This window comes from Somniosus microcephalus, chromosome 32 (assembly GCF_052327205.1).
Source record: "Somniosus microcephalus isolate GS21.2 chromosome 32, FLI_Smic_1.0, whole genome shotgun sequence".
Taxonomy (NCBI): domain Eukaryota; kingdom Metazoa; phylum Chordata; class Chondrichthyes; order Squaliformes; family Somniosidae; genus Somniosus; species Somniosus microcephalus.
This window is the reverse complement of record NC_141018.1, coordinates 31,326,444-31,352,660: the sequence shown is the minus strand read 5'-3', so window position 1 is coordinate 31,352,660 and position 26,217 is coordinate 31,326,444. Positions and strand designations below refer to the sequence as shown.

The following is a 26,217-nucleotide window of genomic DNA, read 5'->3' as shown; positions in this document are numbered from 1 at the left end:
TGTCCATTTCAAAATATTCATAAATAGAATTATACTTGGTCAAGAATATATCTGTCAACTACTGAACCAGCCAATAAGAGACATACCCCACAAAATCAGAGCCTAATGACCAAATTTTAGGAATGCTTATTATTGTCTGTAAACTACCGTATACCTATCTGTCTTGAGTCCCATATACCCGTAGCATACTAACTCACCTCTTAAACCTGTATAAATAAACATCCATTCATTAACACAGGATGCTTCAGCAAGATTCGGGTCTCCACGGGTGGGTACGCACGGGGTACTCACCCGTAAGCCCAATGGAAGTGCCGGTTTCCTGCATGCACTGCGCGTGCGCGGGAAACCGGCACTTCCGTTCCCCTGAAAGAAGGGGTTCAGAGGTGGAACGCGTGCGCGGGAGAGGCTTCGCGTGCGCATCGAACGTACGTTTTTTTTGCAGGTTTTCCCGGGAGGGTAAGTCTCCAGAAGTTACACATTTAAAAAGCAGTCGCAAGGCCTGCTTTTTACAAGGTAAGTGGTGAATTAATTAAAATTAAAACATTTTTTCCACAGGTTTATTATTTTTAAATACTTTAAAGGTACGTTTATTTTTAGCCCCGTTAGAAAATAAAATTATTTTTTTCAAAAATGTAAATTGTTTAAAAGTTATTTCATGTAATTTATAGTTTATTTAAAAAATGTGTTTTTTAAAAATGTATTTGAAGATTTAGTGATGTTTTGGGGCTTATAGTATTTATAAGTTTGACAGCCCTTCCTGTCAAACTTATGAATGAAGCATTCCCTGCTACCATTGGCTCTCCATGGCCCACGTGATCCCAGGGGATGCATCGAACTAACTGCGCCCCTGGGATACGCAAGCACTACGCGCCGGCAGTTGGAGGAGGCCCAGGATTGCAATTCCACGGGGGCCCACAGCTCAACGGTCGGCGCGCAAGGTAAGTGCAGGTCGGGGGCTTACACCCGCGGGAAGCCCCCGACCCGAATTTCTGGGCCTATATAATTTCAACCACCTTGGTTACTCCTGCTTCCTCATGCTGCTCCACTGTTCCAACAGCAAAGCCATCAAGCAGTTCAGCCTTGGACTGGAATTCTTTTCCTAAAAACCCCAATCTTGCACTCTCTCCCCACTTTCAAAAGCCTCCTTGTAACCTACGTTTGACCACAACTTCGGCCACCCTCCCTGACCTCTCTGAATTGCTTCTCGGTGTCTGAACTGCCCCCTTTGATCCGAGAAGATGGACTAGACAAAAGAGAAGAGAGGGTTAGGAAATATTTTCTTTTATTATGAGACAGTTGTCAAGCTATGGAATAATTTTCCAGGAACACTAGTGGAGACAGAATCCATGATGGCTTTTAAAAGGGAAGTGGATAAACATTTTAAAACAATATTAAAAGGGTTGGGGAAAATGGCTGGGGAATGGGACTAAGTGGACTTTCAGAGAGCCGGCACAGATGTGATGTGACAAATAGCCACCTTCTGTACTGCAAAATTCTATAGTTTCTTTATAGTTGATTTTTCAACTTCCCAAGAAAATGGCCGGGGATTAGCTGGGGAACTGTTCCTCAGTTGTTAACTCCACCTTCAACTTTGTGCAACTTTGGCACAAGAATATGTGAAAGAGGTTGTGTGCAATGCTCCAAATGGTGGCTCATTTGACATTTGAGCCAACCAATTATAAGCGCGACATGGATATTTGTATATGTATGATTTTTGAAGTGTGATAAGACAAAATGTGCCCTAGAGAAAAGACGTGTATGTTTATATGTATTTATTGAATTATACAGAGTATGTATGTGGATTTCCCATGGCATTGTTAATAAGTTGGAGGGTAACGTGAGGTAGGCTGGTAAGGAAAGGATTTAAGATGTCGGTGGGGAAGGGAATAGCAATTTGAGAATATCAATCAACGGATATTAGACCAACTCTTATTTAAAATTAATGTTTTTATTTGTTCATGGGATGTGGGCATCACTGGCAAGGCCAGCCTTTATTGCCCATCCCTAATTGCCCTCGAGAAGGTGGTGGTGAGCCACCTTCTTGAACCGCTGCAGTCCGTGTGGTGAAGGTGCTCCCACAGTGCTGTTAGGGAGGGAGTTCCAGGATTCTGACCCAGCGACGATGAAGGAACGGTGATATATTTCCAAGTCAGGATGGTGTGTGACTTGGAGGGGAACTTGGAGGTGATGGTGGTCCCATGCGCCTGCTGCCCTTGTCCTTCTAGGTGGTAGAGGTCGTGGGTTTGGGAGGTGCTGTCAAAGAAGCCTTAGCGAGTTGCTGCAGTGCATCTTGTAGATGGTACACACTGCAGCCACGGTGCGCCAGTGGTGGAGGGAGTGAATGTTTAAGGTGGTGGATGGGGTGCCGATCAAGTGGGCTGCTTTTTTCCTGGATGGTGTCGAGCTTCTCGAGTGTTGTTGGAGCTGCACTCATCCAGGCAAGTGGAGAGTATTCCATCACACTCCTGACTTGTGCCTTGTAGATGGTGGAAAGGCTTTGGGGAGTCAGGAGGTGAGTCATAGTTTGCCATAGTTTTGCTCAAGTTAAGTCGAGGCATACGTTCTCTCTTATCTGTGTCTGACACCTTCATTTTGCTGATTTTTCTGTCTCATCTCTTATAGTTAATCTCTTTTATTTGTTTTTCACTGTGTCATCTTTTGTTTGTTGGTCTTTCTGGTTCTTTCCTTCTCTTGTTCTTTTGTCGCTAGGAGGTGTGGCTGACAATAGTTTTCAATTATGTAGACAGTTGTTAAGACATGGAATAATCTACCAGGAACACTAGTGGAGACAGAATCCATATAACTTTGAAAGGAAAGTGGATAAATATTTGAAAAAAATATTAAAAGGGTAGGGGAGGAAATGACTGGGGTATGGGAGTAAGTGGGCCACTCTTTCAGAGAGCCAGCACAGATGTGATGGGCCAAGTAGCCACCTTCTGTACTGCAAAATACAGAAGTATGGTGGTGGCAGTGGTCAAGAGCGAGTGGAGAGTATCAGAGATTAGCGTGCAAAATTAAGGCACATGGGATTGGGGGCAAGGTATTGACTTGGATAGAGAACTGGTTGGCGGACAGAAAGCAAAGAGTTGGAATAAACGGGTCGTTTTCCGGGTGGCAGGCGGTGACTAGTGGGGTACCGCAGGGATCGGTCCTAGGACCCCAGCTGTTCACAATATATATTAATGATGATCTGGACGAGGGAATTGGATGTAATATCTCCAAATTTGCAGACGACACAAAGCTGGGTGAGAGGGTATGCTGTGAAGAGGATGTCGTGAAACTCCAGTACGATTTGGACAGGTTGGGTGATTGGGCAGAAACATGGCAAATGCACTATAATGTGGATAAATGTGAGGTTATCCACTTTGGTGGCAAAAACAGGAAGGCAGATTATTATTTGAATGGCAATAGATTGGGAGAAGGGGAAGTGCAAAGAGACCTGGGAGTTCTTGTGCACCAGTCGCTGAAGGTAAGCATGCAGGTGCAGCAGGCGGTTAAGAAGGCAAATGGTATGTTGGTCTTCGTAGCAAGAGGGTTTGAGTACAGGAACAAGGATATCTTGCTACAGTTGCACAGAGCCTTGGTGAGACCGCACCTTGAATATTGTGTGCAGTTCTGGTCGCCTTACCTAAGGAAGGACGTTCTTGCCATGGAAGGAGTGCAGCGAAGATTCACCAGGCTGATACCTGGGATGGCAGGAATGACGTATGAGGAGAGATTGTGTCGATTGGGCTTATACTCACTGGAGTTTAGAAGATTGAGAGGGGATCTCATCGAAACCTATAAAATTCTGTCAGGCCTGGACAGAATAGATGCAGGAAGGATGTTTCTGATGGCCGGGGAGTCCAGAACCAGGGGTCATAGTCTAAGGATAAGGGGTAAGCCATTTAGGACTGAAATGAGGAATTTTTTCACCCAGACAGTGGTGAACCTGTGGAATTCTCTGCCACAGAGGGCGGTGGAGGCCAGTTCATTAAATATATTCAAGAAAGAGTTGGATATATTTCTTAAGGCTAAAGGGATCAAGGGATATGGGGAGAAGGCAGGGACAGGGTACTGAATTTGGATGCTCAGCCATGATCTCATTGAATGGCGGAGCAGGCTCGAAGGGCCGAATGGCCTACTCCTGCTCCTATCTTCCATGTTTCTATGTTTCTAGCCAGGGGCACAGGCCTACTTTAGGCTGAGGAACCACAAGGCAACAAGGCAAAAGTCATAGAGTTATACAGCACTGAAAGAGGCCCTTCGGCCCATCGTGTCCACGCCGACCCTCAAGCCCTGTCTATTCTAATCCAGTTTTCCAGCACTTGGTCCGTAGCCTTGTATGCTATGGCATTTCAAGTGCTCATCTAAATGCTTCTTCAATGTTGTGAGGGTTCCTGCCTCTACCACCCTTTCAGGCAGTGAGTTCCAGATTCCAACCGCCCTCTGGGTGAAAAAGTTTTTCCTCAAATCCCCTCTAAACCTCCTGCCCCTTACCTTGAAACTATGCCATCTGGTTATTGACCCCTCTACTAAGGGGAAAAGTTCCTTTCTATCTACCCTATCTATGCCCCTCATAATTTTGTATACCTCAATCAGGTCCCCCCTCAGCCTTCTCTGCTCTAAGGAAAACAACCCCAGCCTGTCCGGTCTTTCTTCATAGCTGAAGCGCTCCAGCCCAGGTAGCATCCTGGTGAATCTCCTCTGCACCCTCTCCAATGCAATCACATCCTTCCTATAGTGTGGCAACCAGAACTGCACACAGTATTCCAGCTGTGGCCTAACTAGCGTTTTGTACAGCTCCATCATAACCTCCCTGCTCTTATATTCTATGCCTCGGCTAATGAAGGCAAGTATCCCATATGCCTTTTTAACCACCTTATCTACCTGTCCTGCTGCCTTCAGGGATCTGTGTACATGCACACCAAGGTCCCTCTGATCCTCTGCCCTTCCTAGGGTCCTACCATTCATTGTGTATTCCCTTGCCTTGTTAGTCCTCCCAAAATGGATCACCTCACACTTTTCAGTGTTAAATTCCATTTGCCACTGTTCTGCCCATCTGACCAACCCGGCTATATCGTCCTGTAGCCTGAGGCTTCCCTCCTCGCTATTTACCACTCCACCAAAAGTGGAAAGCAACAGGGCCAGTTTGTCTTTGCTTGCTCATGCAGCCCCACACCCTGCCCCTTTCCATATGGCCAGAGCTTGCTGCTAGTGAGACTCATCCAATCTGTATGCAAACTAAACCAATTCTACGTTCAAAAAGAAAATACTGCGGATACTGGAAATCTGAAATAAAAACAGAAAATGCTGGAGATACTCAGCAGGTCAGGCAGCATCTGTGAAGAGAGAAACAGAGTTAACGTTTCAGGTCGATGACCTTTCATCAGAACTGGAACAAAGCAGGAAATGGAACAGATTTTTAAGCAAGTGTAGGAGCTGGGGAAGGGGATGAAAGAACAAAAGGGAAGGTCTGTGATAGGATGGAAGGCAGGAGAAGAAAAGAGGCATTAAGAGATATTCAAGGCGAGCGGAGATGGTAATGGGACAGGTTAAGAAACAAAGGATGGCTCTAGATGAAGTGTAAATTGCGCTGGCAGAATGATCGACAGCTGCCATGTGGGAGAGAAGAAAAGACACAAACAAAAAGTGTGGATAAAATATATATATATAGATGACAGGGGCCGAGGTTATGCTCTGAAATTGTTGAACTCGATGTCAAGTCCAGAGGGCTGTAGAGTGCCTAATCGAAAGATGAGGTGCTGTTCCTCGAGCTTACGCTGAGCTTCCGTGGAACAATGCAAGAGGCCGAGGACGGTGAGGTCTGAGTGGGAATGGAGCGGAGAATTAAAGTGACAGGCGATCGGAAGCTCGAGGTCCCCCTTACGGACTGAATGGAGGTGTTCCGCAAAGCGGTCGCCCAATCTGCGTTTAGAGGAGACTGCATCGTGAGCAGCGAATACAGCATATTAAATTGCAAGAAGTACAAGTAAATCGCTGTTTCACCTGGAAGGGGTGTTTGGGACAGTGGGAAGGGGGGAGGTATAAGGGCATGTGTTACATCTCCTGCGCTTGCATGGGAAGGTGCCGGGCAAAGGAGAAGGGGTGTTGGGGTTGATAGAGGAGTGGACCAGGATGTCGTGGAGGGAGCGGTCCCTTTGGACTGCTGAAAGGGGAGATGAGGGGAAGATGTGTTTGGTGGTGGGATCACGCTGGAGGTGGCGGAAATGGCGGAGGATGATCCATTGAATGTGGAGGCTGGTGGGGTGAAAGGTGAGGACAAAGGGAACTCTATCGTGGTTCTGGGAGGGAGGGGAAGGGGTGAGGGCAGAAGTGCGGGAGATAGAACGGACACGGTCAAGGGCCATGTCAACCACGGTAGAGGGGAATCCTCGGTTGATGAAAAAGGAAGACATGTCGGAAGCACTGGTATGGAAGGTGGCATCGTCAGAGCAGATACGGCGGAGACGGAGAAACTGAGAGAATGGAATAGAGTCCTTACAGGAAGCGGGGTGGGAGGAAGTGTAGTACACGTAGCTGTGGGAGTCAGTGGGCTTGTAGTGAATGTTTGTCAATAGCCTATCCCCAGAGATGGAGACGGAGAAGTCGAGGGAGGGAAGGGAAGAGTCGGAGATGGACCATGTGAAAGTGAGGGAAGGGTGGCAATTGGAAGCAAAGTGAATGAAATTGTCTAGTTCAGGGCGAGAGCAGGAAACGGCACCAATACAGTCATCAATGTACCGGAAAAAGAGGTGAGTGAGGAGACCTGAGTAGGACTGGAACAGAGGGTGTTCCACATAGCCCACGAAAAGGCAGGCATAGCTAGGACCCATGTGGGTTCCCATAGCAACACCTTTGATTTGGAGGAAGTGAGTGGAGTCAAAGGAGAAGTTGTCCAATGTGAGAACAAGTTCAGCCAGGCGGAGGAGTGTGGTGGTAGATGGGGACTGGTTGGGCCTCTGTTCAAGGAAGAAGCGGAGCGCCCTCAGGCCATCCTGGTGGAGGATGGAGGTGTAGAGGGATTGGATGTCCATAGTGAAAAGGAGGCGGTTGGGGCCAGGAAAGTGGAAACTATTAAAGTGGTGGAGGGCGTCGGAAATGTCGCGGATGTAGGTGGGAAGAGACTGGACAAGGGGAGAAAAAAGAGTCGAGATAGGAAGAAATAAGTTCTGTGGGGCAAAAACAGGCTGAAACGATGGGTCTACCAGGGCAGTCCTGTTTGTGGATCTTGGGAAGGAGGTAGAAGTGGGCTGTGCGGGGTTGAGGAACTATGAGGTTGATGGCCGTGGGGGGGAGGGCGGGGGAGATCTCCAGAGGAGATGAGGTCAGTGACAGTCTTGGAAACGGTGGCTTGATGTTCTGTAGTGGGGTCATGGTCCAGGCGGAGGTAGGAGGAGGTGTCGGAGAGTTGGCGCTCAGCTTCCACTAGGTAGAGGTCGGTTGGCCAAACAACAACAGCACCACCCTTGTTAGCAGGTTTAATGACAACGTTGGGGTTGGATCTGAGAGTCAGGTTGTCTAAGTTCAGGTTGTCATTAACTAAACCAACAGAGACTGGAAATTTGTCTACATGCCAGTTGGACTCTGAAACTCAATGCAAACTGGTTAAATTTGCAGGTGATGCCAAACTAGGAGGGGCAGTAGAATTGAAAGACCTCTATTAGGTCACCTCTCAGCCTTCATTTTTCAAGAGAAAAGAGACCCAGCCTGTTCATCCTTTCCTGATGGGTATAACCTTGCATTTCTGCTATCATCCTTGTAAATCTTCTCTGCACCCTCGCCAGTGTCTCTATATCCTTTTTAGAATATGGTGACCAGAACTGCACGCATTACTCCAAGTGTGGTCTAACCAGGGTTCGATACAAGTTTAGCATAACTTCCCTACTTTTGAATTTGTACTCGGAGATCCCTTTGCTCCTCTACCCCATTTAGATTCGTATTATGCCAATTAATATGCGACCTCCCTATTCTTCAGAACAAAAGACTTGCATTTATACAGCACCTTTCACGACCAATGGAGATCCCAAAGCGCTTTACAGCCAACTAAGTACTTTTTGGAGTGTAGTCGCTGTTGTAATGTAGGAAACGCGGCAGCCAATTTGCACACAGCAAGCTCCCGCAAACAGCAATGTGATAATACATAGAAACATAGAAGATAGGAGCAGGAGTAGGCCATTCGGCCCCTCGAGCCTGTTCCGCCATTTAATGCGATCATGGCTGATCATCCAAACTCAGTACCCTGTCCCTGCCTTCTCCCCATATCCCTTGATCCCTTTAGCCTTAAGAAATATATCTAACTCCTTCTTGAATATATTTAATGAATTGGCCTCCACTGCCTTGTGTGGTAGAGAATTCCACAGGTTCACCACTCTCTGGGTGAAGAAATTCCTCCTCATCTTAGTCCTAAATGGCTTTCCCCTTATCCTTAGACTGTGACCCCTGGTTCTGGACTCCCCGGCCATCAGGAACATCCTTCCTGCATCTAGTCTGTCTAGTCCTGTTAGATACCTCACATTTATCTGGGCTGAATTTAAGTTGCCAATCACGTGCCCACTCTTGAAAGTGTTCAAAGAAAATGCTTACAGAAAATACTGGAAAAACTCAGCAGGCCAGGCAACATCCGTGGAGAGAAATTAGAGTTGACGTTTCGGGTCGAAACCCTTTTTCAAAACTGGAAAGGGAATGAAATAGATCAAAAGGAGGGCTGGGGAGGGAACAAAAGAAGTGAATAGACATTAAGAGGTATTCAAAACGAGACGAGATGGTGATAGGACTAGTAAAGAGACAAAAGACGGCTCAGATTAGGTGTGAAATGTAGTGGCAGAATGGGAGACAGCTGCCATGTAAAAAAAAGAGGAAAGGGGGGGGGGGAAGGGAAAACCCAAAACAAAGGGGTGGGGAGAAAAAAAAATAAGTAAAAATGTAATAGGGGCCGAGGTTATGATCTGAAATTGTTGAACTCGATGGCCCAGAAATTCGGGTCGGGGGCTTCCCGCAGGTGCAAGCCCCCGACCTACACTTACCTGGCGCGCCGACAGTTGAAGCCTGGCCCTGCGTGGATTTCCTGTCAGTGGCCCGGTTCAGCTCCCGGCGCGCTGTGCGTGCGTGATCCAGCGGCGTAGTTAGTTCGATGAGCCGGCTGGGATCACGTGAGCACTGGGCAACCAATGGGAGGTTGCAAAAGTTCATTCATGAGTTTGATAGTAAGAACTGTCAAACTCATGAAAACTCCGGGCGCCCAAAACAGTACTTAAACTTCAAATAAAAGTTAAAAAAACATCCCACTAAATAAATGAACTCTGAATAACTGTAAAAAAACTATTTTAAACAATTAATCACATTTTTGAAAAAAATAATTTTTTAACAAATCGGGTCTAAAAATACACTTACCGTACTGTAAATTTTTAAAAAATAATAAACCTGTGGAAAAAATGTTCTAAATTTTATTAATAGACCACTTACCTTTTAAAACTAAGTACTTACGTCTGCTTTTTTCACGCGTAAAAACCGGAGGCCTTTACGCACGGGCAACTCTTTAAAAAAAAGCAATTTCAGCGCGCACGCGCTGCCTGAAACGTCGCACGCGTTCCGCCTCTTGACCCCTTGCTTCAGAAGACAGGAAATGCCGGTTTTCCGCGCATGCGCTGTGCATCCTGAAAACCGGCACTTCCATCGGGCCCACGCGTGAGTACCCCGTCCGTACTCACGCGTTGGGACCCGAATTACTGGGCCCTCGATAGTGAGTCCGGAAGGCTGCAAAGTGAAAAAAGAAAAAGTTATTTGAATAACCCTGTGATTGTTTTTTGTTGTTGTTGTTGCTTGCAGCAGCAAGGTTCCTTTGGAGAGCAGAAATCTTGCAGTTGCCTGGAGGCTCCCGGGCCAGTCCTGGAGGGGTTGGTAACCCGAATGTGACCACGTGCCTCCCCTCCCAGGCGGGTTGTCCTTTTCGTCCGACTCTGCCGCCCAAAAAAGAAAAAGGGGGCCGCGCACGCGCGCTGCGCTCCATTCCCCAACAACCAATCCCCTCGCCCCGCAGAACCGTTGGGAGCCAGCGCGCGGCGGGCGGTTTGAACTTTTCCCACCAATCGGCAGCCGCCTTTGCCGGGGAGGCCGTGGGCGGGGCGAATGCGCGGGGCACGTGGTTGGGCGGGGCTATAAAAAGCGGCCAATGGCCGCCGCCTTCAGTGCCGTCGACATTAATTGTCCAGGTGGGTGCAGCAGTGAGGGGCTTCTCCCACCCCCAGGTAATCAGTGAATGGGCTGGAACAGCAGCAGCTCTCTGTCACCCAATTTAAGTTCTACTTAAAAATTTACACAAAAAGGGGTAAACCATTTTAGTACTGTACAACGATTTACTTGTACTGCTTGCAGTTTAGTGTAGAAAGACATACATTTCTACAGCGCCTTTCAGGATCACTGGACATCTCAAAGTGCTTTACAGCCAATGAAGTACTTTTTGAAGTGTAGTCACTGTTGTAATGTAGGAAATGCAGCAGCCAATTTGCACACAGCAAGCTCCCACAAAACAGCAATGTGATAATGACCAGATCATTTTTTTTGTTATGTTGATTGAGAGATAAATATTGGCCCAGGACACTGGAGATAACTCCCCTGCTCTTCTTCGAAACAGCGCCGGCGGGATCTTTTACGTCCACCAGAGAGAGAGAGAGAGAGCAGACGTGGCCTCGGTTTAACGTCTCATCCGAAAGACGGCACCTCCCGACGGTGCGGCACTCCCTCAGCGCTGCACTGGAGTGTCAGCCTGGATTTATATGCTTCGAGTCCCTGGTTCCTGTATTCGTTACTCACGATGCGGTCTCCTCTATGTTGGGGAGACGAGCACAGGCAGATTGGATGATTGCTGTGCGGAACACCCCTGTTCAGTCCGTGAGCCTGGCCCTGAGCTTCTGATCGCCTGTCACTTTAATTCCCTGCACCACTCCCACTCTGACCTTTCCCTCCTCGGGCTATTGCATTGTTCCAATGAAGCTCAACGTAAGCTCGAGGAACAGCACCTCATCTTTCGATTGGGCACTTTGCAGCCTGCCGGACTCAACATTGAGTTCAACAATTTCAGATAATTATCCCTGCCCCCATTTTTCATGCAGTATGATTTTTGCCATTCCCATTTGCAACATTTTATCTTTCCTGCCTCTTACAAAAGTACAGGATGTTCTTCTATTTCTTCCTCCCCTCCTAACCCCCCCCCCCCCCCCCCCGCCCGTCTCTGCACCTGCTTAATATCTGTTACATCTCCAGCTTTTTCCAGCTCTGATGAAGGGTCCCAGACCTGAAACGTTAACTCTGTTTCTCTCTCCACAGATGCTGCCTGGCCTGCTGAGTATTTCCAGCATTTTCTGTTGTTATTTTGCATTACCTCACACTTCTCCAGATTGAATTCCATTTGCCACAGTTCTGCCCACCTGACCAGTTCATTGATATCTTTCTGCAGTCTGCAGCTTTCTTCTTTATTATCAACCACACAGCCAATTTTTGTATCATCTGCAAACTTCTTAATCGTACTTCCTACATTCAAGTCCAAATCATTGATATATACCACAAAAAGCAAAGGACCCAGTACTGGGTGCTGCGGAACCCCACTGGAAACAGCCTTCCAGTCACTAAAACACCCTTCAACCATTACCCCTTGTTTCCTGCCTCTGAGCCACTTTTGGATCCAACTTGCCACTTTGCCTTGGATCCCATGGGCTTTTACAGCATGTTCTGTTTTTATTCTAAACCATTGTGCAAATTTATAAATAAAACAAAAGAGGGTGGGGAAATTTGAAAACCTAAAGTTTCAGAAAGCCAATGCACGAAGGAGAAATTATTTAAAGGGGCGGGGGGGGGAAGTCCTCATGAATTTCTAAACAAACTTTTCATGGTTCACTGAAAACCTCTTACAAAGTCTGTCTCTCCACAGCTGCTGCTGAGTATTTCCAGCATTTTCTGTTTTACAAAGTCTACAGATACCTTGTTAATAACTTAAAAAAGTTATATATACAGTTGCTGGTTTCATTTTTTTAAGAGACTGGTCTGCAATTAAATTGCAATCAATATTTCCTTTTTCTTCCCAAGAGCATTTTAATTTTGTTTCCTTCAACATTTTTCAAAGTGGTTTACGTTCAATGACTTTTCAGGTCAAGGTTTAGGGTGCGCACACCAGAGAAGGGGAGAAACTACTAAATACCAAGTGATTGCAAGCATTAATTACAAAAAAGACACCTAGTATTGACAAAACTAAAGAGATATAAACGATGAAACATGCATGATTTATCCCTCTGCATGAAATAAGGAGTGCCCAAGTAGGATGGGCTGGGCCAGGCTATCTGCTGGCTCTTGGGACTATTAACATTTAAAATATAATAACTAAGTCAACCACGAAGAGATAGAAGCCCTCAGTAAAAAAAAAACTTTATTGCTTTCTAAGATGATAGGAATTGTTTCCCCCACAGTGATTTGAGTGTGGTGATTTGGTGTGGCGTACCTCCCAAACTGGCGGCCTCCACCACCTAGACGGACAAGGGCATCAGGCGCATGGGAACACCACCACCATCTGCAAGTTCCCCTCCAAGTCGCACAACATCCTGACTTGGAAATATATCGGCCGTTCCTTCATCGTCGCTGGGTCAAAATCCTGGAACTCCCTCCCTAATAGCACTGTGGGAGTACCTTCACCACACGGACTGCAGCGGTTCAAGAAGGCGGCTCTCCACCACCTTCTCGAGGGCAATTAGGGATGGGCAATAAATGCTGGCCTTGCCAGCGATGCCCACGTCCCAGGAATGAATTAAAAAAAAATCTAAAACAGCTGTAAGCACTGCAGTCTGGATCTACTTATGGAATTAAAACTTGTATCTCTTAAACACATACCAGACAGCATTTTAGAGAACCTACATTGTACCCTTTCTAAAGCCTCAATACCCTTCCTATTGTGTGTAGTCCAGTACAGAGTAGAAACAATTTGATCTTCAGTTTCACAATTTACGACGTCATCTTAACATTTCAAGCAGATTATTGCCTTGTATTCACTGCCAGTCAGCCATTCTTTATTTATTACCATAATCTTGACTAAATTTCCCACTAATCTTTTGCAGAGTTTGATCACTGATTAGAATTGTCATGCTAAAAATCAACCATGATGTTAATGTTTTATTTTTCTTTTCTAATGTAAGGTTACACATCTATTTATGTCCTTCTCCAAAGTAACTGCAAGTTTAAATTTTCTGTAACATATATATATATATAAGTGAAGATAGAGGAGATAAGACCATGAATCTGAAGCTTCCAAGTATGTCTGTGGCCCAGAGAGTTAATAGTACAGGAAACTTTTTTTTATCTGGCACGGACGGGACCGATGTGGTGCCGGTTCATCAAAAATTCCGGATAACCGAAAGCTATAGTAAAAGATACGGAGCTGAGTGCTCCGTATAAAGCAACAAACCCTGTTGCTTAGCAACAGGTTCAGAACAATGGCCACAAGTTGCAAGCGTCTCTGTAGCTTAGCAACAGCTGCAGCCACACCCTTGCACAGCAACAAATGGAAGAAGGCAAGTAATAAAAGTTACCTGAACCGACTCCTGAATTTTGCCGGTTAACCGAGATTTCGGTTATTTAGGTGCCGGTAAATCGAAAGTTTCCTGTATGCACTTAAGTGCCTTAGAAGATAAAAAGCTTGAATACTCTTGCTCCAGTGTGACAATTATTCTGATATGTATTGCTCCAATTTAAGAATGATTTCTTTTGTGAATTGGCAACCAAAGAGTGAAGAGATTTTAGCTTTTTGCAATTGTACAGCATTTTACAACGATTCCTTACATTGTAAAATTTTGAAAACTGCAATTTTCCCGCTGTTTCAGTAAGCAAGTTAGAATCCCCAAGATGCACAGGAACAAAAAAGCCTGGTTTTCTCAAAGTGTGAGCAGACACATCTGTGATCTTTGGGGTATGTACTTTTGATTTGAAATAGTTTTTTTACTTTGTTTCTGGCAGACCTAGATTTGGATTTCTTTTCTTGATGGGTGAGCAGTTCATTGCGCGTGCGGGCGGGCCATCCTACAGTTGAGTGTTGAGTGACTTGACGATTGACCAATCCTACAGTTCAGTGACCTGACGGTGCGTGTGTGGGCAGGCCTTATCGTTCTGAACCGAGGTGAGTGGCCGCCATCTTGATTTTTCACGATTTTTTCCCACACTTTCTGTGTGTTAGGGAACTAAGGAAAATAACAATTTATTTGAGTTTTAAATTGTATTTAGCAACAGTAGGAAATGAAGTGATCCCCTGCCCTTCGCCCGGAGGCTCGCCTACTTTGACGGCCATTTCGAGCGGCTGTGCCGGCGCCGGGCGCGGCCTAGCAGCCCGGGAAGCCTGGGCCTTGAGTTGCGGGCCGTTCTATAGTTTGGCAGGAATCCAATTTGGCTTTTACTCAAGACATTGTGCTCCTCAAGGAAGTTTATAAGTCTTTTGTTTATGATACTACAGAAAATCTTTCCCATGTTACTGTTTACACAGATGCCTCGATAGTTATTTGGGTCTCCTTTATCCCCACTTTTGTATATGGGCGTTATGAGTCCTTTGTTCCAGATATCAGGGAAGTAACCGACACTCAGAACCAAGTTGAAGAGTTTCAGTATAGCCAATCTCATTTTATCGTCCGTGTGTTTAATCATCTCGCTTAGGATGCCGTCTGCCCCGCAAGCCTTTCCTGGTCGCAGGTCCTTGAGTTTTTCAATTAGCTCTTTTTCAGATATTATGGTGTCTATCGGGTTTTGGTTATCTTTTATGGCAGATTCTAGCTTTGCCAGTTTTTCGCATATTTGGTATTGCTCTGGGCTTAGTGTGTTTTTCTGGTATAATTTTTCAAAATGGTTTTCCCATGTGTCACCGTTTTGAATGGCCAATTCATCGTGTTGTTTTTTGTGTAATGTATTCCAGTTGTCCCAGAAACAATTGGAATCAATGGATTCCTCAATGGAGATGAGTGTATTCTTAATATACTGCTCTTTCTTGGTTCTGAGTGTGCGTTTGTATTGTGTCAGTGCCTGACAATAAGCAAGGCGTAATTCCTCGTTTTCTGGTTGTCTGTGTTTTTGGTTTGATATTTTTCTGAGTTTTTTCCTCATGTTCTGGCAATCGGAGTCAAACCATTTTTCGTAGTTTTTTGTTTTGGGTTTGTTCTTTCGAACTTTCAAGTTTGACATTGATGCCAGATTATCAAAAATATTATTTAGGTTATTCACTGCCCGGTTTACGCCTTCTTTATTGTGTGTGTATGTATTTTCCAGAAAGGTGTCCAAGAGAGCTTGAGTTGTTTGGTTGCTAATTGATTTCTGGTATATTTCCGTGCTGTTTTTGGCCCATCTGTAGGATTTTTTAATGTTGTACAGTTTACTGGGTTGTGTTTCTGTGTTGGTTGTTTCTGTCCTTTCAAGATATGCAGTAATTTGACTGTGGTCTGACAATGTTGTTTGCGGTTTGACGGTGAATGTTCTGAAAGAGGATGGGTCTAGATCTGTAATCATATAGTCTACGGTGCTGAAGCCAAGAGGTGAGCAATAGGTGGGTCTTCCTAGGAAGTCTCCCAATAACCTACCATTGACAATGTACAGACCCAGGCTTCGACAGAGCTGCAGTAGCTGTTTTCCGTTAGTATTTGTCTGTTTGTCGCAGTTATGCCTGTGTGGATGGGAAGGGAGATCAAAATGGTTATTCCCAAATATGTAATTATTCCCGTGATTGTTGGTGAAGTCTGGTTCTTCTCCCGTTCTTGAGTTGAGGTCCCCACATATCAACACATTTCCCTTGGCCTGGAATTGGATAATCTCCCTCTCTATGTTGGAGAAGGTGTCCACTTTGAAGTACGGGGAATCTGTCGGGGGGGATATAGAGTGTGCAAATGAAAATATCTTTCCTGCTGGAGATGATGCCCCTCTTAATTTTTAGCCATAGGTGGTTTTCGCCCTTTTCCACAAATTCAATGCAACTCCTAAGTTCTGCTTTGATCCAAATCAGTATGCCTCCAGATTCTCTGCCCTGGGTTATTCCTGGCAATTTATTGGAGGGGACCATCAGTTCTGTGTACCCACTGGGACAGCCAGTGTGTCCTTCTCCTCTACACCAGGTTTCCTGTAGAAAGATAATGTCTAGATTTTTAATCTCATCTAGGAAATCTGGGGTCTCACTCTTCATGCCAAGCGTAGAAGAGCGTAGACCTTGGATATTCCAGGTTGATATATATAAAGATTTCATGCTAAACTTGATTTGGTTTTTTTCTGTGATCGGTTAAAATATGATAAATAGTAAAATGTGTTTGTCGTGTCTAAATGGGGAAAAAAGAACATTTCAATTGTCTATAAATGCTGAGGATAATTGGTTACAAATTTTTCTAACAACTAGTCCTTATTTTTTCTGGTCCATAAGTCGGGAGTGGATGCTGCTGATCGCCTGCATTATGTCTCTTAGTGGATTGCCTCTGCCAGTGGTGTTGTGTGTGCTCTGAGCACATCTCCCTCTGTCTGGTTGGGGGTGGTCCTGTTCCCCTGTAGTGCATGAGTGGTGCAGTTCCGACATTGTTGTTGTGCGTGGGGATCCTCTCTGTTCCCGGTTGGTGTGGTGATGATCTTTGTGGTGGTCCTGATCTGTATCCTGTTGGTCTTTGGTGATCGGGAGGGGGTCTTTTTGGGATCCGGTTAAACGCGACGTCCTTCAGGTCCTTTGCAAAGACCGACATTTGGTTCCTGTGTATATGGACTCGGTCGTAAAGACATTCCACATTGAGGGTGGGGTGTTGGGCCAGGTGCACGTTATGTTTTGATTCACAGTCTCTTTCTATTCTTGCATTTATCTCTTGGATTAATCTGTTGTTGAAGTCTCTTCTCGGCAATATTGTTGAAACCGTGATTCTAGTGTTTGGGAAGGTGTCGCTTGCCTTCTTGATCATTGATCCTAGCGATGTTGCTACCCTTTCCTGCTGAGCTCTTAGTTCATTTGTGCCGGTGTGTATTATTGTGTTGGGGGGAGCCTAATTGTGTTTTGGTCAGCCATTTTATGGCTCTGTCTGTTGTTGGGCACCAGAGCTTTTCTACTTTTCGTCTAGGGAAGAGCCTTTTCTCCCATAGATATTTCCCATTTGAGTCTATGAGTATTACTATGTCTGCCTTGTTGGTGTTTACTGGTTTGTGGCTTTCCTCTGGACTCCTCGGTTGTGTGTTGGACCGGTGTGGTCGTGTCTGGTGTGAGCGATCCTCTTGTGACTGGGTTTCAGTGTGCTGGTCGGTCTGTGTGGCTCCCCCTGTATTGTGGGTCTGCTGATGTTGTTCATTGTGAGAGTGTAGCTGCCCAGTCTGGCTTGGTATTGTCTTATCTCTTGCCTCTGGCTGCTGTGCTATTGCCGCTCTCTCTCCCCTGTGTTTCTCTTTGTCTTTCTGCAGCTCTTTCACCTGACTCTGAAGTAAGTTCAGCTCTCTCCTGTGTCTCTCCCTCTCTTGGTCTTGTTCTTTTTTTATTGCTGCTTGGTCGGATTTCATTTGAAGGACCTCATTTGTAAGTCTAACCAGATTTGTCTCCAGCTGGTTAAATTTCTCTTTTAGTTGAACCGGGCTGTTTGGTCTCTGGGTGTGTGTCTGGTCGGAGTTGGAAGCCTCACTCACTTCCTGGCTCGGCTGATTTTCTCTTGGTGAGCTGGAGGTGGTAAGGGGAGAATGTGTGCCTTTCTCTCTGATATTTCTGTTGGTCGATTCTACCATGAGGTTGTGGGGCCCCGGGGTGTGTGTCGGGCTGGAGCTGGAGCTGGAGGGCTCATTCACTTCCTGGCCTGGTTGAGTTACTCCAGGTGAGGGGGGAATGGCTTTTTCCCTGGTAGTTACCCTGGGGCTGGTCTTTCCTTTCTCAATTATTTCTCTCAGTTTCTGAAAGGCTGTTTCAAAGTCTTTGAGGTTGCCTTGCACCATTATTGTACCGTTGCTGTACATGTTGACCGTCGTGGTTTTGCTACCAGGTTCCCCTGATTTCTTTATTTTCAGTTTGGACCCATTCGAGGTTTTTTCCTGCCTGACACTGGGATAGTGTATGATTATTGCTTTGGTCCAAGCCTCTGTCTGATCTGAGTAAAAAATGAGATTACTCATGTTCCCAGTGGAGTACCAGTCAGAAAAGAGAGTTTCCGGTTCCGCTCTCAGCAGATTATGCTTGTGCGATTTCTTTTCATTTTTTTTGATGTTGGGGGGAAGCTTGAAGGATCTGCTCTCAGAGCGCCACGGGAGCTGCTGTGGCTCCTCTGACTCGCTCATTTTTAAAGATTCTTGCTGAACTTAACTTTTCTGGGGCCCCGGGTTTGGTGTTTCCCTCTCCCGGCTCGCGGACTTTCCCAGGCCCTGGACTGGCTCGTTGTTTCGCGGTGCCTCTGGGCTGCTCCCCCTATCCGACCCCGTGGTCCCTGGGCCTCGGCTCCTGGGTTCACCCTTCCTAGGTCTGAGTCTGTGAGCCGCTGTTTCCCGGTGCCTCCGGGCTGTTCCCCTCCCCCTCAGAGGTCTCTGGGCCTCTGTCTCGGCCGGGCTCCTCGGGCTTTTCCCTGGCTTCAGTCTCCCTCCCTGGGCCCTGTACTCACAGTCTTGGTTTGCTTCTGGGAGCCGGTGCCTTCTGGCTGCTCCACTCCTCCTCAGAGGTCTCTGGGCCTGGCTCCTCGGGCCTTTCCCGGGCTTTCTATCCCAGCCGCCGCTCGGGCTGTGCTTCTTTTGCCTCTCGGGTGCTGGACTGCGGTCGCCGCTCGGGCTGAATCCCAGCCGCCTCTCGGGTGCTGGACTGTGGTCGCCGCTCGGGCTGAATCTCAGCCGCCTCTCGGGCCCTGGACTGCGGTCGCCGCTCGGGCTGAATCTCAGCCGCCTCTCGGGTGCTGGACTGCGGTCGCCGCTCGGGCTGAATCTCAGCCGCCTCTCGGGTGCTGGACTGTGGTCGCCGCTCGGGCTGAATCTCAGCCGCCTCTCGGGCCCTGGACTGCGGTCGCCGCTCGGGCTGAATCTCAGCCGCCTCTCGGGCCCTGGACTGCGGTCGCCGCTCGGGCTGAGTCCCAGCCGCCTCTCGGGTGCTGGACTGTGGTCGCCGCTCGGGCTGAATCTCAGCCGCCTCTCGGGCCCTGGACTGCGGTCGCCGCTCGGGCTGAGTCCCAGCCGCCTCTCGGGTGCTGGACTGTGGTCGCCGCTCGGGCTGAATCTCAGCCGTCTCTTGGGCCCTGGACTGCGGTCGCTGCTCGGGCTGAATCCCAGCCGCCTCTTGGGTGCTGGGCTGTGGTCGTCGCTCGGGCTGAATCTCAGCCGCCTCTCGGGCCCTGGACTGCGGTCGCCTCTCGGGCCCTGGACTGCGGTCGCCGCTCGGGCTGTATCCAAGCCGCCTCTCGGGCCCTGGATTGCGTTCGCCGCTCGGTGTCTCGTTCTCCCGGTTTTTCCCCGAGTTTATTACTTTCCTTATTCTGTCCCTTTGCTTTATTTCTTTCTGCTGTTTTTCACTGATTTTTTTTTTTCTCTGTCGGCTTTGGTGGTCTTTTTGGCGGTAGACTAATCTAAACTTAAACTTAAACTAAACTAAACTAAACTATCTTAACTAAAAGTAAATTTAACTTTAAAACCTTTTAAAACTTGAAATGAAACTTTTTTCCCCATTTTAGACACTAAAAACACCAAAAATTCAGCAACACATCTTCAGCGTGTGTATTCACTCTGTCTCTCTCTCTCACTCCCATTCTCTCTCTCTCTCACACTCCCAATCTCAAATTCAAATTCAAATTCAAATGCTTTATTGGCATGAAAGTTTACAGAGAACCATATTGCCAAAGCTTACATAGCAAAAAGGTACATTTTCAACATTTTGTAGGTGTCAATCGATTTGACATTTGTTGGGTACATACAATATTACTTTTAAACAATATTAATTTTAAACAGTCTTTGTACTTCATTTGGTACGTTCAATATTAATTTTAAACAGTCTTAATTTTAAACAGTCCTCAGGTTGTGACATGTTGTTACATATTTGGCCCCAAGGTATGGTCTGTCTCCTTCTCCCAGGACTAATCTCAATTTTGACAGGTCATCCAATTCCTTGAAATCTGGGGTTGTTTGGCTTAGCTTGTTGAATAATATGTTTCTTGATGTGTTGAATTTTTCGCATTTTAGGAGGAAATGCATTTCTGTTTCAACCTCGCCGGCCAGACATTGATCGCATATTCTATTCTCTCTAGGCTGCCAGGATTTCTTGTATCTGCCTTTTTCAATTTCCAGTTGGTGGTCGCTTAGTCTGTACCTGGTGAGGGTCTGTCTCTGTTTTGTGTCTCTGATGGTCGTGAGGTAGTCTGCCAGTTTATATTCTCTTTTTAGGGCCCGGTAACATTCTAATCTGCTTTGGCTTTCGGTTATTTTGTTCCAATGTTCCAGGTAGGTTTCTTTGCATTGTTTAATGATTTGGTTCACTCGGATTGGTGTTTGGACGGCTGTGTTGGTCTGGGGTTGGTCAGGGTCCGGCTGAGTACTTAGTTTCAGTAGCAGCTGACTCAGGGGACTCTTTTCTGGGTTTAGCTCTTGGGTCTGAAATGCTTTGAAATGAAGGGTGTCTGGGGAGCTAGATTTGAGGTGATTTAGGAAGTTTAGTGCTCGTTTTTGGACGTTTATTATCAGTGGGTATCTGCCTAGTTCGGCTCTGCATGCATTTGTTGGCGTTTTTCTTTGGATGCGAAGGATGCTTCGGCAGAATTCTGCATGTAGGGCTTCTATTGTGTGTTTTTCCCATTTGGTGTAGCTTTGGTGATTTAGCGGGCCCCATACTTCACTACCGTACAGTGCAATGGGCAGGATTATGCTGTCAAATATTTTGAGCCAGATTTTGATTGGGATTTGGATGTTGTAGAATTTTCTTTTTATTGCATATAGGGCTCTTCGAGCTTTTTCTTTTAGTGCATTCACTGCTATGTTGAAGCTCCCTGATGCTGTAATAGTTAGACCAAGGTAGGTGTAGCTCATAGTGTGTCCTATAGTGGTATCACTGAGGGTAAACTGGTATTTGTTTTCCTGACATCTGGGCCTTTTTTGAAAAATCATGATGTTGGTTTTTTTTAGATTTACTGTTAGAGCCCAATTTTGGCAGTATTTGTCGAGTAGGTCTAGTTGTTGCTGTAATCCCTGTTCTGTGGGAGACAGCAGGACCAGGTCGTCCGCATAGAACAGGGATTTCACTTCTCCATCCAGGAGACGGAGACCTGGTGACTCGCTTTGCTCCAGCATGTCTGCTAATTCATTTATGTATATGTTGAACAGGGTCGGGCTCAAATTGCAGCCCTGCCGGACGCCTCTCTCTCTCTCTCTCACTCCCAATCTCTCTCTCTCACTCCCAATCTCTCTCTCACACTCCCAATCTCTCTCTCTCTCTCACACTCCCAATCTCTCTCACTCCCAATCTCTCTCTCACACTACCAATCTCTCTCTCTCACACTCAAAATCTCTCTCTCTCACACTCCCAATCTCTCTCTCTCTCTCTCTCTCTCTCACACACTCCCAGTCTCTCTCTCTCACACTCCCAATCTCTCTCTCTCTCTCACTCCTTCCCTCTCTCTCTCTCTCTCTCCTTCCCTCTCTCTCTCTCCTTCTCCTTCCCTCTCTCTCTCTCCTTCCCTCTCTCTCTCTCTCCTTCCCTCCTTCCCTCTCTCTCCTTCCCTCAGTCTCTCGCTCTCTTCCCCCCCAGTCGCTCTCTCTCTTCCCCCCCCATCGCGCTCACTCCCCCGTCTCTCGCGCTCTCTCGTCCCCCCAGTCGCGCTCTCTCGTCCCCCCGGTCGCGCCCTCTCGTCCCCCCGGTCGCGCTCTCTCGTCCCCCCGGTCGCGCCCTCTCGTCCCCCCGGTCGCGCCCTCTCGTCCCCCCGGTCGCGCCCTCTCGTCCCCCCGGTCGCGCCCTCTCATCCCCCCGGTCGCGCCCTCTCGTCCCCCCGGTCGCGCCCTCTCGTCCTCTCGTCCCCCCGGTCGCGCCCTCTCGTCCCCCCGGTCGCGCCCTCTCGTCCCCCCGGTCGCGCCCTCTCGTCCCCCCGGTCGCGCCCTCTCGTCCCCCCGGTCGCGCCCTCTCGTCCCCCCGGTCGCGCCCTCTCGTCCCCCCGGTCGCGCCCTCTCGTCCCCCCGGTCGCGCCCTCTCGTCCCCCCGGTCGCGCCCTCTCGTCCCCCCGGTCGCGCCCTCTCGTCCCCCCGGTCGCGCCCTCTCGTCCCCCCGGTCGCGCCCTCTCGTCCCCCCGGTCGCGCCCTCTCGTCCCCCCGGTCGCGCCCTCTCGTCCCCCCGGTCGCGCCCTCTCGTCCCCCCGGTCGCGCGCTCTCGTCCCCCCGGTCGCGCGCTCCCTCGCCCCCACTCGCGCGCTCCCTCGCCCCCACTCGCGCGCTCCCTCGCCCCCACTCGCGCGCTCCCTCGCCCCCACTCGCGCGCTCCCTCCCCCCCAGTCGCGCGCTCCCTCCCCCCCAGTCGCGCGCTCCCTCCCCCCCAGTCGCGCGCTCCCTCCCCCCCAGTCGCGCGCTCCCTCCCCCCCAGTCGCGCGCTCCCTCCCCCCCAGTCGCGCGCTCCCTCCCCCCCAGTCGCGCGCTCCCTCCCCCCCAGTCGCGCGCTCCCTCCCCCCCAGTCGCGCGCTCCCTCCCCCCCAGTCGCGCGCTCCCTCCCCCCCAGTCGCGCGCTCCCTCCCCCCCAGTCGCGCGCTCCCTCCCCCCCAGTCGCGCGCTCCCTCCCCCCCAGTCGCGCGCTCCCTCCCCCCCAGTCGCGCGCTCCCTCCCCCCCAGTCGCGCGCTCCCTCCCCCCCAGTCGCGCGCTCCCTCCCCCCCAGTCGCGCGCTCCCTCCCCCCCAGTCGCGCGCTCCCTCCCCCCCAGTCGCGCGCTCCCTCCCCCCCAGTCGCGCGCTCCCTCCCCCCCAGTCGCGCGCTCCCTCCCCCCCAGTCGCGCGCTCCCTCCCCCCCAGTCGCGCGCTCCCTCCCCCCCAGTCGCGCGCTCCCTCCCCCCCAGTCGCGCGCTCCCTCCCCCCCAGTCGCGCGCTCCCTCCCCCCCCAGTCGCGCGCTCCCTCACCCCAAGTCGCGCGCTCCCTCCCCCCCCAGTCGCGCGCTCCCTCCCCCCCCAGTCGCGCGCTCCCTCCCCCCCCAGTCGCGCGCTCCCTCCCCCCCAGTCGCGCGCTCCCTCCCCCCCAGTCGCGCGCTCCCTCCCCCCCAGTCGCGCGCTCCCTCCCCCCCAGTCGCGCGCTCCCTCCCCCCCAGTCGCGCGCTCCCTCCCCCCCAGTCGCGCGCTCCCTCCCCCCCAGTCGCGCGCTCCCTCCCCCCCAGTCGCGCGCTCCCTCCCCCCCAGTCGCGCGCTCCCTCCCCCCCAGTCGCGCGCTCCCTCCCCCCCAGTCGCGCGCTCCCTCCCCCCCAGTCGCGCGCTCCCTCCCCCCCCTCTCTCTCTCTCTCTCCTTCCCCCTCTCTCTCTCTCTCTCTCCTTCCCCCTCTCTCTCTCTCTCTCCTTCCCTCTCTCTCTCTCTCTTCCAACAACAACATGCCCTCAAAAAAGCCTCAGCACCGCCGGGCACCCCCAGCTAGTTAGGTATATAATCACAGTAGGTATGTCTCTGAATTCCAAATTACTAAGAATCATAGAAATATTAGAAGAAGGCCATTTGGCCCATTGAGCCTTTGCCGGCTCTCTGCAAGAGCACTTCAGCTAGCCCCACTCCCCTGTCCTTTCCCTGTAGCCCTGCAAAAAATTTTCCTTCAGGTACTTATCCAACTCCCTTTTGAAAGCCACGATTGAATCTGCCTCCACCACCCTTTCAGGCAGTGCATTCCAGATCCTAACCACTCGCTGCGTAAAAAAGTTTTCCCTCATGTCGCCTTTGGTTCTTCTGCTAATCACCTTAAATCTGTGTCCTCTGGTTCTCCACCCTTCCACCAATGGGAACAGTTTGTCTCTCTCTACTCTGTCTAGACCCCTCATGATTTTGAACACCTCTATCAAATCTCCTCTCAACCTTCTCTGATCCAAGGAGAACAACCCCAGCTTCTCCAGTCTTTCCACGTAACTGAAGTCCCTCATCCCTGGAATCATTTTTGTAAACCTTTTCTGCACCCTCTCTAAGGCCTTCACATCCTTCCTAAAGTGCGGTGCCCAGAATTGGACACAATACTCCAGTTGAGGCTGAACCAGTGTTTTATAAAAGGTTCATCATAACTTCCTTATGTAGGAACTAGTGATTTCCATCCCTGTTGGCATTATTATACTGGTTTACATTGGGGGGGTGGGGAAATTACGTTTTATTTTGGATTCTGTATTTTTAAGCTGTAGGATTATTATCATAAATGAAAGATACTGACCATATCTATGATGTATACAATTCTTTCCCGCGTGTGGAAGACCAATATCTCAGAGTGTTATAGGCATTAATTATGACACACTTTTAATTGATGCTTGCCTCTAATTGCAAATTGCCTTTGTGAATTACTAGCGAGTTGTCCAATTTTCTTAATTGGTATAGCCATTAGGATGCTGCATTAGTAATGATTACTTTTTTCAAGAAAATTACTAACTGAAGTGTTATTTTACAAGTTGGCATTTTATTTGCTTTACCGCTCAAATATACAGTAGGATTTTGTTTATGGTAAAGAATGCATAATGCCAAAAAATTAGATTATCACTTATGGTGGGAGTGATAAATTCAGCAACTTTGAAATTCACCTTGTAATCTGAAAACTGCTTTTTAGTTAATTTAAGTGTATAATAAATATGACAGCTATGCTTTCTCAAACAGTTTTTATAACGTCTTGTAATATATTGCCGCCTTACAGCATTATATTAGAATTTACATAAAGATAAATTTCATAGAATCTTACAGCACAGAAGGAGGCCATTCAGCCCCTTGTGCCTGTGCCGACTCTTTGAAATCTGTTCCATTAGTCCCACCCCCCCCAATAGAATAATAGAATTTTCAGAGGCTTTGCTATTGGTTCAGTCAACACAGTTTTATGAAAGGGAAATTGTGTTTGACAAATCTATTAGAGCTTTTTGAGGGTGTAACTAGCAGGGTAGATAAGGGGGCATCAGTGGATGTAGTATATTTGGATTTTCAGAAGGCAATCGATAAGGTGCCACACAATAGGATGTTACACAAGATTAGGGCTCATGGGATTGGGGGCAATATATTGGCATGGATTGAGGATTGGTTAACAGACAGAAAACAAGAGAGTAGGAATAAATGGGTCATTTTCAGGATGGCAGGGTGTAAGTACAGGAAACTTTGTGCTATCCGGCACCGACGGGACCGAGCTATTGCCGTCCCATCAAAACTGCCGGACAAACCAGCGCTAATGTTGAAACATACGGAGCTTTTGAGCTCCGTATCTGGCAACAAACCCTGCTGTAACAGCTTCTAAACCGTCGGCTGTACCTTGCAAGCATCTCTGTAGCTTAGCAACAGCTTCAGCGAGACCTTGCAGAGCCTGACTGGTGAAGAAAAAGCAACGAAAAGAAAAAAAAACTAACGAAACGGCTCCTGATTTTTGCCGGTGGATCGAGCATTCCGGACAGTTAACCTCCGGATAAACCAAAGTTTCCTGTAGTGGAGTGCTGTAAAGATCAGTGCTTGGGCCGCAGCTATTTTCAATCTATATCAATGACTTGGATGAGTGGACCGAGTGCAATATATCCAAGTTTGCTGACGATACAAAGCTAAGTGGGAAGGAAAGCTGTAAGTAGGATGTAAAGAGGCTGTTAAGTGATTGGCAAGAAGGTGGCAGTTGGAGCATAATGCAGGGAAGTGTGAAATTTTGGTAGGAAGAATGAAAAAGCAGAATATGTTTTTAAAAGGTGAGAGGGATTTGGGTGTCCTTGTACACGGATCACAGCAAGTTAACATGCAGGTACAGCAAGCAATTAGGAAGGCAAATTGTGTGTTAGTCTTTATTGCAAGGAGGTTGCAATACAGGTACACTATCCCTTATCCGAAAGCCTTGGGACCAGCTGAGTTTCGGTTTTCGGAATTTTTCGGATTTCAGAAGGTATTATTATAAGACTGGGAAATTTGTGGGGGTCGGCCGGGGGGTCGGGGGTGGGGGTCGGCGGGGGGTCGGGGGTCGGGGGGGGGAGAAAAGAATATCGGACGGGCCGCGGTTCGGGTCGGGGGGGGGGTCGGGTGGGAGGGGGGAGAAAAGAATATCGGACGGGTCGGGGGTCGGGTCGGGTGGGAGGGGGGAGAAAAGAATATCGGACGGGT

At 48.5% G+C, this 26,217-nt stretch overlaps 1 protein-coding gene across 6 annotated transcripts in view; it reads left to right on the top strand.

The window, feature by feature from the left end:
* Positions 1 to 26,217, top strand: part of terb2 (telomere repeat binding bouquet formation protein 2) — a 59,897-nt gene that overhangs the window by 13,801 nt on the left and 19,879 nt on the right. Inside the window, exons 1-2 of one of the 6 annotated variants that reach the window (XM_085972301.1) lie at positions 9,617 to 9,721; positions 13,842 to 13,927. In XM_085972301.1, coding sequence (XP_085828427.1) covers positions 13,864 to 13,927 — 64 coding nt within the window. In that variant the 5' untranslated portion in view covers positions 9,617 to 9,721; positions 13,842 to 13,863. Of the gene's footprint in view, positions 1 to 9,616; positions 9,722 to 9,788; positions 10,227 to 13,841; positions 13,928 to 26,217 lie in introns of those variants that run through there. The other 5 variants (XM_085972303.1, XM_085972299.1, XM_085972298.1 and 2 more) reach the window with 5 other exon arrangements.